Source organism: Rhizopus delemar, genomic scaffold, assembly GCF_000149305.1.
Source record: "Rhizopus delemar RA 99-880 supercont3.8 genomic scaffold, whole genome shotgun sequence".
NCBI classification, from domain to species: Eukaryota; Fungi; Mucoromycota; class Mucoromycetes; order Mucorales; family Rhizopodaceae; genus Rhizopus; species Rhizopus delemar.
In genome coordinates this window covers 117,822-130,769 of record NW_027137834.1, presented here as the reverse complement: position 1 = coordinate 130,769, position 12,948 = coordinate 117,822, and the positions used below count along the sequence as shown (strand labels likewise).

The 12,948-nt window shown below is 36.2% G+C and overlaps 5 protein-coding genes across 5 annotated transcripts; 2 read left to right on the top strand and 3 right to left on the bottom strand.

The window, feature by feature from the left end:
* Window positions 1-316: 316 nt before the first annotated feature.
* RO3G_10283 (uncharacterized protein) lies at window positions 317-1,287 on the bottom strand (the record flags this gene model as incomplete). The annotated part of the gene is made up of 2 exons (XM_067664868.1): window positions 317-343; window positions 493-1,287. 2 exons carry the CDS (start codon window positions 1,285-1,287, stop codon window positions 317-319), a joined length of 822 nt encoding a protein of 273 aa, XP_067520969.1.
* A 1,318-nt stretch (window positions 1,288-2,605) lies between these two features.
* RO3G_10282 (uncharacterized protein) lies at window positions 2,606-4,230 on the top strand (the record flags this gene model as incomplete). The annotated part of the gene is made up of 4 exons (XM_067664867.1): window positions 2,606-2,939; window positions 2,992-3,336; window positions 3,390-3,557; window positions 3,611-4,230. 4 exons carry the CDS (start codon window positions 2,606-2,608, stop codon window positions 4,228-4,230), a joined length of 1,467 nt encoding a protein of 488 aa, XP_067520968.1.
* Window positions 4,231-4,717: 487 nt separating this feature from the next.
* On the top strand, window positions 4,718-7,258 carry RO3G_10281 (uncharacterized protein; the record flags this gene model as incomplete). Its single annotated transcript, XM_067664866.1, has 6 exons — window positions 4,718-5,166; window positions 5,288-5,570; window positions 5,700-5,774; window positions 5,897-6,290; window positions 6,376-6,813; window positions 6,933-7,258. The coding sequence occupies 6 exons, from the start codon at window positions 4,718-4,720 to the stop codon at window positions 7,256-7,258; spliced, it is 1,965 nt and encodes a 654-aa protein (XP_067520967.1).
* Window positions 7,259-7,769: 511 nt separating this feature from the next.
* On the bottom strand, window positions 7,770-8,084 carry RO3G_10280 (uncharacterized protein; the record flags this gene model as incomplete). Its single annotated transcript, XM_067664865.1, has 1 exon — window positions 7,770-8,084. One exon carries the CDS (start codon window positions 8,082-8,084, stop codon window positions 7,770-7,772), a length of 315 nt encoding a protein of 104 aa, XP_067520966.1.
* Window positions 8,085-8,811: 727 nt separating this feature from the next.
* RO3G_10279 (uncharacterized protein) lies at window positions 8,812-9,649 on the bottom strand (the record flags this gene model as incomplete). Its single annotated transcript, XM_067664864.1, has 2 exons — window positions 8,812-9,136; window positions 9,180-9,649. The coding sequence occupies 2 exons, from the start codon at window positions 9,647-9,649 to the stop codon at window positions 8,812-8,814; spliced, it is 795 nt and encodes a 264-aa protein (XP_067520965.1).
* Between the last annotated feature and the right edge of the window lie 3,299 nt (window positions 9,650-12,948).

The window sequence follows — 12,948 nt, the reverse complement described above, 5'->3', positions numbered from 1 at the left end:
AATAAATATTCCAGTGTAAAAAGTAGAAATACGGAACACACAGCAACTGTAAGTATCAGTTTCAATTAATCACCTCACTTCCTTTATACGATCTTGACAACTTCATCATCAAACCCAGTGAACTGTAAATTTACTAATCCCATATTGTACTCGGAGGGATAATAGATTTGCTATGATAACTTTTTTCCTAATGAAACTGGATGCATATAATTAACTTTATTGAACAAATGGTATAAAACTCAACTAACTGTAGTATGTATTATGATGGGCAGGCGAAGGATATGAATCAACAGTGATGTTTTCACAAGGAGAGATATCAAGTGATTGCAAGAGAAGTATCGAACTATCAATCATCAATCAACACTGAGACATCGCTATTATCGTCTTTTGTATTTTTTTCATGGAAATGAGCATCATTTATACCATCAGGTAGATGAAACGATGCCACTTCAGCCATACAATACATTTTTTTTTTTTGATTGGCATGTGTACCTTGATAATTTTGCAGGAAGAACCTGCCACCAATATACCTGTTGTGAAGTAGTTTCTAATACCTTCCATCACGACAAAATCCAGAATATCTTTCATGAGTGTTGCTAGCTTAACAAAGTCAGGATTCTTACAAGAGTTTTCTTTTATCTTAATTTCTGCAACCAACACTGAAAACGTTTTCTTTTCCGACATCTGAAATTCGATAGTACGATCAGGAGCTCTGCCTCGTATACCCTTCAATGGTAGCCCGCATTTGTTGGCTATCTTAATTTTCCTGATATAAGATTCATGGAGAGGATGTCCGTTGCCATGAATAATTGTACGTGGGATGGTGCGCAAGAAAGGTTCTATCAAAAGAGGTTCAACGAAATCGGTGATCAACACGTCTTCTTTCTTGACAGAAGTATCTGTACCAGTTCTTGGAGTGTTTTGTATTATCTGAAGAATCTGATCAACCTTGCTTGAGTTGCATGCCAGCAATTTTTTCTCCATTGCTGCTAACTGTCTAAACGAAGCTTTTCCGCTGATTGATGACAAGAGGACACCCTTTTCGGCGACGTTCAATTGGGTTGGTGTTGGTGCAGGATCTCTTTGAACAAAATCTTTGAAATGATCCCAATCATTTTCTTCAATACCATAGTTGTCATCACCAAGCTGAATCAGCATCATGTTGTATAAAACAAGAGCGTTTAAATTGCTATCCAGAGCATCACCACTCTCGTATTTTGTTACAGAAGTCTTGATAAATTCATTAAACGTCGTGATTGTTGCTGCGTGCTCTGAATTGTTGTCCATATCGATTTTAATGGCATTCAAGTCTTTTTTCTAAACACGTGAACAGAGTGTCAACCTTAAAAAATATAAACTACTATAATAAAATAATTATCATTAACGGACAAATCTTGATGGTACAGTAGCCGCTCTATTTAAGGGTGTTCGATTTAAGGGTATTTTCTATTTATGGGTGTATTTCTAAAGAACGGCATAAGTTCCCAGCATAAATACCACTATACCACTATTCTATTTAAGGGTGCAACGCAAATATTTTTTACCACTACTAGAGGAAGGAAAAGAGAATGATACTCCTTTGTTCCTAGCTTCAATAAAGAAGAGATTGTTTTTAAAATTCATTACTTTGTGGTGTGAAAGAGTGCCTTAGTCATATTACAATAGCTCAAAAACTTCTTTTGGACTGATCAAATCAGATCGAAACAGTGATGGGTACAAAGGGAAAAAAAGAGGAGAGGAACAAAAAAACATGTAGAATATAATTTAAACATTGTATGAATGTTCTCAGGATAAAGAACTGGAATAATCATCCTTTCGTGATGAACACTAATCCTTATCTTTGAATGAATTCCTATTGGTGTTATAGTCAAGAATAATGTATATTAAGTAATCTTTAGAAATAAGGCGATAAATATCTCTTTGGAGGTTACTTTTACTATTCTATTTACATATTTAGAACCCTATTTTCCATTTGATTGGTTAGCTACTGTATTACACAAAATAGCTAATGAAACCATAAATTTATGCTTTTTTGATCAACAGCTATTCTTTTATTGCATGAAATCGGTTAAGTCACAGTCAACTACAATATCACTAATTTGAGCTTGTAGTCCCTTTGATTCATAAAGTGATAGAGCTCAAGTAATGTATAAAAGGTCGTCACTATCTGAGGAAAAGCTTGATTGCGTCTACGGAGGCGTACTATTTTTTTTTTTTTTTTTTTTTTTTTTTCGCAATACTCAAAATTGGGTTTCTGTCAGACATGTATTTGGAATGAACCGGGTTCTTGAAGATAGCAATGTGGTTAAATATTGTTAATGTAAACGACAATAGAGATAGTAAGGCGTCATTACAAAAGTAGCCATTATTCTTAGTAGACGCGACTGTTTCGTGTTAAGGTTTGGCTTTTGGTTCAGAGCGAAGGAATGTTATGCGAGGACCTCAGGACGTATTAGGTAAATATGAGGGTCTGTGGTACTGCGATGAAAAGAGAGGATGGCACCTTTAAAGATATTGTAACAAGAAAACCCAATATGCGGTACTTTAAATAGACTTGAATAAATATCAATCATGCGGCGACTCTTTTGTTTCTTACATCTTCAACATGTCTATACCTTTACGTACCGCGTTGGCCACAGCAGCAGGATTTGGTGCATTCGGATCTGCTGGAAGCTACTATTACTTAAAGTCTTCTCACAAAGAACCTCTTTCTACTCCAGTCAAGGAAGATGTGCCCAAGTATCATGATCAACATGCATTTCAACTCTTGTCCAAAGATGAAATTAGCAAAAGATTAAGATCTGGCCAGTTTGCGACTAAGCCTCAAATAAACCACGTCAAGGCTGTTTATACCAATAGGTTGCCTTCAAATAATCCTGTTGAAGATAACTATAGCATCAACACTTTCCAACAAGGCTTAATTGCTGGCGTGTATGACGGTAATAACAACCTAATCCCCCCTTTTTTCTTCTTCTCACAAGCTGTATTTAGGTCACATTGGCCCTGAGTGCTCTAAATTGATCAAGGACCAACTACCTATCTATATGGCTAGAGAATTGAATAAAAGCTCGTTATCTGAAAAGGAAACAGAGCAAGCCATTTCAACTGCCTTTGTTGAACTTGATCAGGATATTCAACAACGATTTTATAATTTATTCCCGAAAAACTTGAAAAAAACGAATGAAGAAGATATCAAAGCAGCTATTGCTCGTCAGCCTGACCAGAAAGCTACACAAGCTATTATTGATGAAGCCATCAATGGTTCTTGTGCTTTAACTGTGTACCTGAAGGATGATGTTGTCTATTCATCAAATACAGGTGACTCCCGCGTAGTTAGTAAGTTGTCAAATGAAGTATCTGTTTTTTACTATTATTAAAAATGAATAAAGTTGTTAGCCAGGACGAAGAGGGTAATTGGAAAGGAAGACGACTAGTTGAAGAAGAATCACCCGCTCGTCCTGAATGGAAAGCCCATATGATAGCACAGCATCCTCCTAATGAATCCGATGTTATAGTCAAGAGAAATCGTATCTTTGGTTTAATTGCTGTGGGTGGATGTAAGTTAATGAAATAATCAATTGAAGACATAAATATTTACATTTTATTATAGCATTTGGTGATATTATGTATAAGGTGCCTGTAGAATACCAAATGAAAGTATTTCCCTACCTTCCCTATGACACATATAAAAGATTTGCTCGATACCATCATCGTATTGTCGTAAACTATCGTACTCCACCTTATTTGGAGTCCAAGCCCCTTGTTTCTCGACACAAACTGCAAAAGGGAGACAGATTTATTATCTTGGGTACAGATGGCTTGTGGGACGAATTGAGTTGGGATGATTGTCGTAGTCGAGAAGGAGATCAAGTGGCGGCAGAGATCATGAGTCGATGGAAGACGCAAGGAGAAATGAATCCTGCTACTCACCTTACTCGTCAGGCCTTACTCTATGATGCTGTCTACAAGAATGTAAAAGTAAAGGAACCTGTGGAAAATGAAGAGTTGGAACTATCAAAGCGACTCACTAGACAGCCCTCCAGAAGTTTCCGTGATGATATTACAATCACTGTGATTGAACTTGATGTCGATCAAAATGATACAGAACCCGTCCTTACCGAGGTAGGTCCAATTCAACAAGTGGAAGAATTGGATGCTAGTGTTCCAAGGTTATTTGATCCAAAGAAACAGAATCAATCATGGTTCTCTGGGTCTTGGTCTAAATTATAAAAATCTTGGCTGTTTTTTAAAACTGTCTCTTTTTTTTTTTTACTTTCTCTTCTTTTACAAATGAATGTAACAACGAATGGCAGCAACGAAACAAATAAGAGATTTAGAGTAACAACAGCTTGGTAAAGAGAACGGAATTAGCAATCGAGTATGCAACTTAAATCATTTAAAGTGATTTTTGTAAGAAAAGAAAAGTGAGGTGTATCTTTTCTGAAGGAAAGGCATGCTTTAACTGTATAGCTTATAATGAGAATTGTGAATTTACCAAAGTGTAATTATAAGAGGAATCAATGCTGAGAAGCTTAGTTTGCTAACATCTCCTATGAAGCAATAAAAAGAGAGGCCCACAAAAAGGGTAAATTAAAATAAATAAAGATCAAAACTTATTTATCGTTGTAGATATGCAGAAGATTTAGAAAAGCGTATTGAGCGGATGGAGAAATTAATTCAAGATGTAAGATCTACTGAAGCAAAAAAGCAGCAGGGCATGATCTCTGCTGAACTAGAAAAAAATAAGGCCATCATCCGACAAAGACAGCGTCCAGAGAATAACAAGTACACTGTTCATAACGATTCAGCCCCAATCACAGTATCAGATAACTTGTTTGAAGAGTTTTTGGATCCAAAGCAATGTCCTCCTGGTATAAAACAAGAACCTGTTCAATATTTAGGTGAATTATCTCCTTTTCAACTACTCAATAGCAGGATTGATTTTTCAAGTGAGAAAAGGTGGGGTAATCATACAGTGAAGAAATTCGGAGAGGATAGTGTGCTTGTTTACGATGCAGAGCCAAAAATAGCAGCAGACCAGAAAAGACAAATGATACCCTTGATTGAATGGCCAGAAGATATACACCCTGTATGTGAGAATATACACAAGTACATCTACTCTGTTGCTGGAATTGACAAGTATACAACCGTCAGATTATTAAAAATGTAAGAACACCATAGTAACTGTTTTCGTATTTTCTAATGTATCCTTAAGCTATTTTGCAAATATTCATCCTATCTTGCCGTTAATTGATAAAACTGAATTCATAGACCAATACCGTGGCAGACTGAGCATATATCCATCTGGTGAACTACTCAACGCAATGTTTGGCGCTGCTGCTCGGTTTGTAGAACATGAAAGTTTAGAAGCAAAAGGCAAACTAACCTCATGTGTCTCATGGGATGTTCCTGTTGGTTGGGCAAACGGTTTTTTTGATCGAGCAGAGTACCTGTTGAATACAATGTCTTCGGTTCCAACTCTATCCAAGATCCAAGCGATTTTATTAATTCTTCACCATCGCACAGATATGAATGTTAAATGCTCTGAGGCATGGCAGATGGCAGGACTTGTAAGTACAAAAAAGATGCTAAAAGCGACTTGATCTAAAATGATGCTACAGGCAATAAGACTTGTAAAGATACACAAAATAATTCAGTACCCTCTTTTTCTTTCTTTGATATGTTAATGCTCTATTTAGGCTCTTCTTTTGGGTCTTCATCGAAATTGTGAAAAATGGGATATATCTCAAAGAGAAAAAGAGACCAGGAAGAGAGTATGGTGGGCGCTCTATATAACAGACGTGTTTCAAGCATCCATAGTGGGAAGATCCATCAGTCTTCGGGATGAGGTACTTTCCTTTGATTTGATATGCTCTCTTCTAACGTGCTTACCTAGGATATGAATGTAGGTTATCCAGAAGTTACGGCAGATTGGGAAGAAGTCATGGACGCTTATGCGGTCGACAAGGAGCGACTACTAAACAATGAACCATTCCCTCGATTTCCTTCATTAACTCTACCTCTAGAAATCTCGGTAGCAGCAAGAGGTCGACCACGTATTTATGAGCTCTTTTTGCAATTCATTAAGCTGTCCAGGGTGATTAGTCGTATCCTTTTAGGTTTACATACTCCCAAAGCAAAAAAATTTAGTTATGAACATGGCAGTGATCAAATAGTTGCCATGATGGACCACGAATTGACAGAATGGAGATATAATTTTTCAAGCACTATAAGAAATAGTCAAATACCTGATTTCAATCAAGAAAGAGGACATTTTGCTCCCAATATTGGTAAAGATTGATACGATTATAATACTCGCTGCTCTCCTTGATAGTGTATTTTTTATAGCATTCATGCTTATTTTTTATTTTGGAGCGCTCATCTTACTTCACCAGCCCTTTCTCAAGAAAACAGTAAGTAAGTCATCCGCAACCTCACAGCAAATCTGTTCAAGTGCTGCCAGTCGTGGTTTGCGTATCGCACATGGCTTGTCCATCCGAGACTTTTTAATGTGCCCCTATGGCTTTTCAGTGTACCCACTAAGACAATTCGGGTTGATTCAAATTTTCAATGCAAAGAATCCGAATCCTCAGATCTCATCCGCAGGTAGAGAGGATCTCATGAAAGGATACGAGGTAGCACAAAAGATTAAGGATATGTCGTTGAATGCAAAATTGACACATATGCTGTATGATGTGCTTATGATACATATGGATCATTTTGAAGAAAGCAAAAGAAAGAAAAAGGATTCTAATAAAACCAACTTGTATACTACCCACGAGGAACCTTTGGTAGAGCAAAGTAGGGATCAGGGTAATCACAATCTAAACAGTATAAACACTCAAGCGGGCTTTCTTCAATCTTCATCCATCATCAATACAAGTACATTTCGCCCTGCTATGTTTTGATATACTAAAACATCTATTGAATAGGTCAATTTTATCAGCCAGGGATTTGTCATTATACGCCTGGTACAAAAGAAGAAGCATTTAGCTTATCCCAATTTGGTTTCAATACAGCAACCAGCGAAACAGGTTTACTGGACAATACTTTACAAAATGCAAATGTGTCTGAGGGCTATGATATTTTAATGGGACAACAGATTGTAAACGATTTGGGAGCCTCTAATAACATATTCAGAAATGACCCAAGCAATCTCTTTTGGAGTCTACCGACTGAGTTTGATGTGGATGCTTTGATGACTTGGTTAGAAGGCATGAATGATATAGAATGGTTACCGGTTGAACAGATAGTGTAAAGGATGATGTGAATGAACAATAAACAAAGGGAAAGTATTGTGGGAAAAAGTGATTTATTCATTAACGGAAAATATCAATGACCAGTGATGGCATTGAATGTTTTTTAAAGTAATCTTATTCAATGAGTCGGTGATTGTCACAACCGCCACATGGAACAGTGTGCTCTCTTTATTTGCTGTGTATCAAGCCACACGATCATAAAGAGGGACAATGATAGACCCAGAAAGTCGAATTGGGCTTTTTCAATGCGACAAAAGAGTCTGATATTGCTGATCGACGGCACTTGATTCGCTTCTAGTTTTCCACTGCGAATTTTCTTGTCAAGGCAGGTTGGGTGCTTGAGATCGAATGCAACCCATGAGGATTTCTTAGAGCTTCGGTAACACCAGATGGATGGTCTCTTTTGGGGCACATAGGCCTTGTCTTTCAATCCCTCAGAGTGCTTTTGAGACAGGGATGGGCTGTCATCTTGATTCTCTGCGGTGGATGGGATGTCTGGAAAGAAAACGTTTAAAGAGGGTCCGTGGTTGTGTCACCATCATGCTCGGAAGTGCCTTCATCGGTCTGTTCCGATGGATGCTTTGCAGCCTGCAAATGGCCTGTGTCTGTCTGCCTGGTGGTGATCGGACTGAGATCGCTGTGGATTGTACCATCATGTGTCATATGGATCAGATGGGTTTGATTAGAGAAAGAGCAAGTGTTGGGCATCCAGATAGATGAAGGGTAAGGAAACATGGGAGCAACAGAAGGTAAGACAAACGTATCCTGGTTGGCTGGTGACCAAATCGCATTGACCGTGGCACAGGTGTCTAGAATGGAGTTCATGGGGTCAGGTGGCCTGTGACCGATAAAAGGGACACAGCTGGCAGTTAACCGTTTGCTGTAGTGAACGACGAGTGAAAATGGAAGCCATATGGGTCTTGCTGAGATGATGTAGGTTGTCAATGGGAATCTTGCTGCGTTTTTCAATGGTTGTATTTTGATGCTTGTAGAAAAGGAAAGTTAGGGTCGGAGTGAATAGGACAGGTGTCATTGTTGTATAGCGGCCTATCCTAATTTTGGTTCTCGAATTGAAAGTGATGAGGATACATTGTGATTTACAATGAAAAGCAGAGAAACAAGTGTGTGTGTGTGTGTTTTGCTCTCATTTTATAGTACACATTCTCCTCCCGTTTTTTTTTTTTTTTTTTTTTTTTTTTTTTTTTTTTTGGCAAATCGAAAGGACTCACCCCGTGGCCATGATGACCTTTTGAAAAGGATTTGAATGAAAATACCTAAAGAGGAATTGACAGCACAGCTGTAATACATCTTTATTTTATATGAAACTTTTTTCCGAGTAAATCAAATTTGCTCTTTTGATACGGCTCAGGACGGCTTTTAGCAGCAAAAGATTGATTAGAATATTGTTGGTATCCAGCGGGTAGGTGAACAAGACAGAACGAATGAACCAGCTTCGAGACTTCTTGGCAATACCCATTTTTGGTATGTTTTATATAAGACAAGAGTAAGTTTACAATCAAGGCTTGTGATCTTTCTGAATTGTATAATTCATCTAGTGTTCATGGTCAGAAAAGCACAATGTTGATATTTGTATGATCTTACTGCACTTTGATTCCATGATGGCCCAGACTGAACTCATTCTAAAACGATGATAGCTACTGTTGAGTAAGGAAAAGACGTGTCTTTTGGCAGCATCGAATTCATGTCCAGAAGAGATCAAGGTGGATTGTTGTTGTTCAAGTGCTTTTTGGACTAGTCTCTGTATTCGATCGTCTAAATTGACTTCTAGTTCAGATGAACTTGAGAGATAATCGCTAGCAATTCTACTGGCTATACTGCACCTTTCTACTTGACTGGAGAATGGATGATTTTGATAGCTATCGACTGCAAGATAAAAAAACTAGGGATTTCTTATTATACACAGGTCTGTTGTCTGTCATGGCACATACCAAGTTTTCGCTACTGTATTCAGTCAGTAGATAATAAAGAAAATAACCTAAAGGTGTCATGGATTGTAATAGTAATTTAAGTCCTGTTTGTTTGATTTCCTTGATGGACACACACAGACTGACTGAAGGTTTTCTGAATAACTGAAAATGGGTTTCATTTTCTACAAGACTGCTTTTACGAGGAGGACGTGGCTGCTGATGGACAGAGACGATGCTACCGACAGACGAGGATCTTTCTCGATAAGGTTCTGGTTCTATTCTATATTGTCTGGTCATGTTTGGTTCGTTTTTATAATTAAAGGATGTAAAGAAATGGAAACCATGTGGTTGGGTACCTGGTGTTAGGGGTGATATTGGAGAACTAATACTTGAGTCATCTTCATCCTCATCATTCTCCAAGTTGACATCTTTTGGTTTCCTGCTGACAAAAGATGAATACATTTTGAAGAGAGAGAAAAAAAAAGAAAAAGAAGAAGTGTGGTTATTTAATATTCTTTCGTGCGACTATTGTAATGGCTCAGACCTTTGTGTCACATTTATTTACAGATTGGAGGAGGGGGGGGACAAGACACTATTCTGTGATCTTTGATGAATTTAGGTTCACTTGAACTGTACCAGATTTCAAACCAAAATTTATGGGATAGATTCCATTTTGTATTGTTCAAGAAGATTATGTTTGATAAAAACATTCGAGTTTTTTATTGAATGAAAATGTTTAATTTTTTTGGGAGAAGATTAGTTACACGACAAGATAAAGTATTTATTCATTAAATAACGTCCTTTCCACTAACACTGAACCCTTTTTTTGCCATTTTTGCCTTTTCATTTTTCTGATAAACAGAACATTAGATGTTTGTTTGTATTGATTGACTACATACCATTTGCTTGTATTTCTTTTGTTCTTCCTTCTTTTCGTGTTTTGATTTAGGTCGATTCTTATCAGCGGTTTGAGTCACGTCTTTATTATTGCTATTCTTCTTGGGCATTCTTTGCAAGTTATATAAAGAAAAGAAGAAGAGAATTGGTGTGATTTTTTAAATTTACTTTTTTTTCAAGGATGATTGATTCTTTTTTTCTGGGGGAAATCATATTATGCAGCAAGACATAGGGTATTGACATGAATTGTTTCAATTAAAGATAAGCTTGTTCTAGCCTTATTTTATAGAAAAAGACAAGGAATAACGATTGTAAAACATAAGGGACATGAGCCCTTGTTTATTGAAAGTGTAAGAGGATGAAGAAGAAGGAAAGGTAAAGTGGAAAGTAGATAACGGAGAATAAACAAAGGGCTGCACTAAATAATTTCACTTCAATAAAAAATTCTGTACAACACATCTTTGAAACAAGGCATTTTTTTTTTTTTTTTTTTTTATAAATAATGGGAGTACAATGATTCATTTAATATTTTATTTGAATCCAATCTAAACAGAGATGAGATATAATAAAAAGCTAAAGAGTTTTGATTACATTGTTCTTCAATATGCAACGAGTGGGATGAGAATACGATGGGAAAATATTATTCCATCTTGTTTATTATAAAACAAAATGACATTAGCTTTTTAAGGTATTCTTTTTCTATTCTAGACAATCTCCCCTTCAAAACATTCCGTCAAACAAAAAACTTTTTTTAAAGCTAATTAAAGAAAAACATCAAGTTTTATAAAAGGAAATAGTTGCATAACAAGGGATCGGATGGTTGTGTATAAAATTTATTATTTCAATGATTTATAATTGTGAAACCAAGAATCTAACTTTAAGCATTCTTTCGGCAGAGTTCTGCATGGCAACATAAACATGCTTTATTTGATAAACACAAACAGGTCGTCGTTGTACAATGATTAGAAATCAAGGAATCTCTCTCTTTTTTTTTTTTTTTTTTTTTTCAGTCAAAGCATGACTGACACATGGAGTCACTCAGGTTATGATTGGTTGTTGGGTCTTTACAGAAAGTGATGGAGATAACAGTCAATATTGCTTTATTTTTATGCAATCAGTTGACTTGTTTTAATGCAGAAAAAAAAAAAACAAAAGGGCAATTAAAATAAGCATCCATTCCAGACTATAAACAAAGTGACCATGGCAATTTATAGAGAATAGTGAGATTTGTTCTTTTATATCAAAATGGCCTATCTTTGGGTTGTCTTCACAAGCGTTTTATGCTTCTCATTGAGTCATCATCAGTGAACAGCAGAATCTAAAGATAGAACTTTAAGAACTTAGTTTTAATGGCTGAGAACCATGTCAGTTGGAGCACAAGATGTGGATACAACAGTTGACAGAAGCATAAAAAAAAATGTGAGCTTTTACATTTTTGGTAGTGATTGAGTTTGAAATTGTCACTTTTTTCATGGATAGAGCAGACTGTGAAAGAGAGAAAGAAAACTTGGTGATTCTAGAACTTTGAAAACGAAGATGTGGCATTGTTACTCTTAGCTTTAAAGCTTATTCGATTGTTATCTAAGGTGGATAATAGCATTTGAGCAAAATGATTCAACCTCAAAAAAGAAAAGCCATTAAATCAGATACAACAGAGGAGTATGGGTGATGTCCTTTGTAGTAGGTAACCTCATGCTTTCATGTAAAAGAAAGTACAAAAAGAGATGGCAAACAAAAAGAAAGAAAAGGCATGTTTCTTGAATTCAGAAAAAAAGCAAGAAAAACAAAGGATAAAAAGATGTACCAAGATGTTAGAGGGTTTAAACACTGAGCCATTCATCAATGAGTGTAAATGGTAGGTTAGTCTGTATTATATAATCAGCATCACAAACAGTCTTTTTCTTAGGTTAGCGTATCATGTATCCTTTACAACAGCAAAAGAAACTAAACAAACGTTTTCTGATTTGACTCTTTTTGTTGTTTACAAAAGTGACGAATTGATTTTTTTTTATAAAAAGTCAAGACATGGTCTAAAAGTCAAGACATGGTCTAAAAGCAATAAAGAACAAAGTTAAAATCGGAAAGCAGCTTCAGATTGCCCCCCCCCTTCAACAAGCTCATGGTTGCAGAGGTGGAAGAGCCTGTGGTTGTCAATCTTTTGAAGGTAAAAGAATGTAAAGGGCAGTTTTGAATTGTTTCTCAAATTCTTTAAAAGGCATTCATGCCAAGGATTTCTTATTTAGCAGTCAAAATCGAAGGACAAAAGTAGCAAACATCCATTTCTCCAAAAAGAGGAGAAAACTGACCATACCACCATGAAGCGAATGTTATTGATCAAGATAAATAACTAAAGCCTTTAAGCACATAGAAATCAGTAACAAAAAAAAAAGGAAGGGGAGAACATTTTATTACAGCAACACTCAATTGAGTATAGAAAAGGTGTCTATGTTGAGTGATGGGATCTTTAGTTTAGCATGTCCAAAAGAAAGGGACACATGCTTTGAGATTTCTTCCTGTACCTCTTATTCAATCAGACAAAGTATTTACAACCACTCTACATGATTTTATTCGAGTTGGACAGATGAAAATTCTCAGCTGGCCAATTAGAATTTTAGATGGTCCATGGTCTAGAAAAAACTGAATAATGAGCATAGTAACTGTCTAAAAATCATCCAAGTTGGCTCTACAAACTCTCTTTTTTTTAATATTTCAAAAGGGAGATATCAATCACTTTGTGATATCTTGGCATTTTTGATCGACTTTTGATAGCTTCCCTTTAGAATCTTTAAGGTGATTGATATTGAAAAAGAAAAAAAAAAATGTAAATAGTAAAATACTATTATTATATGCACTAAAATAGTCCA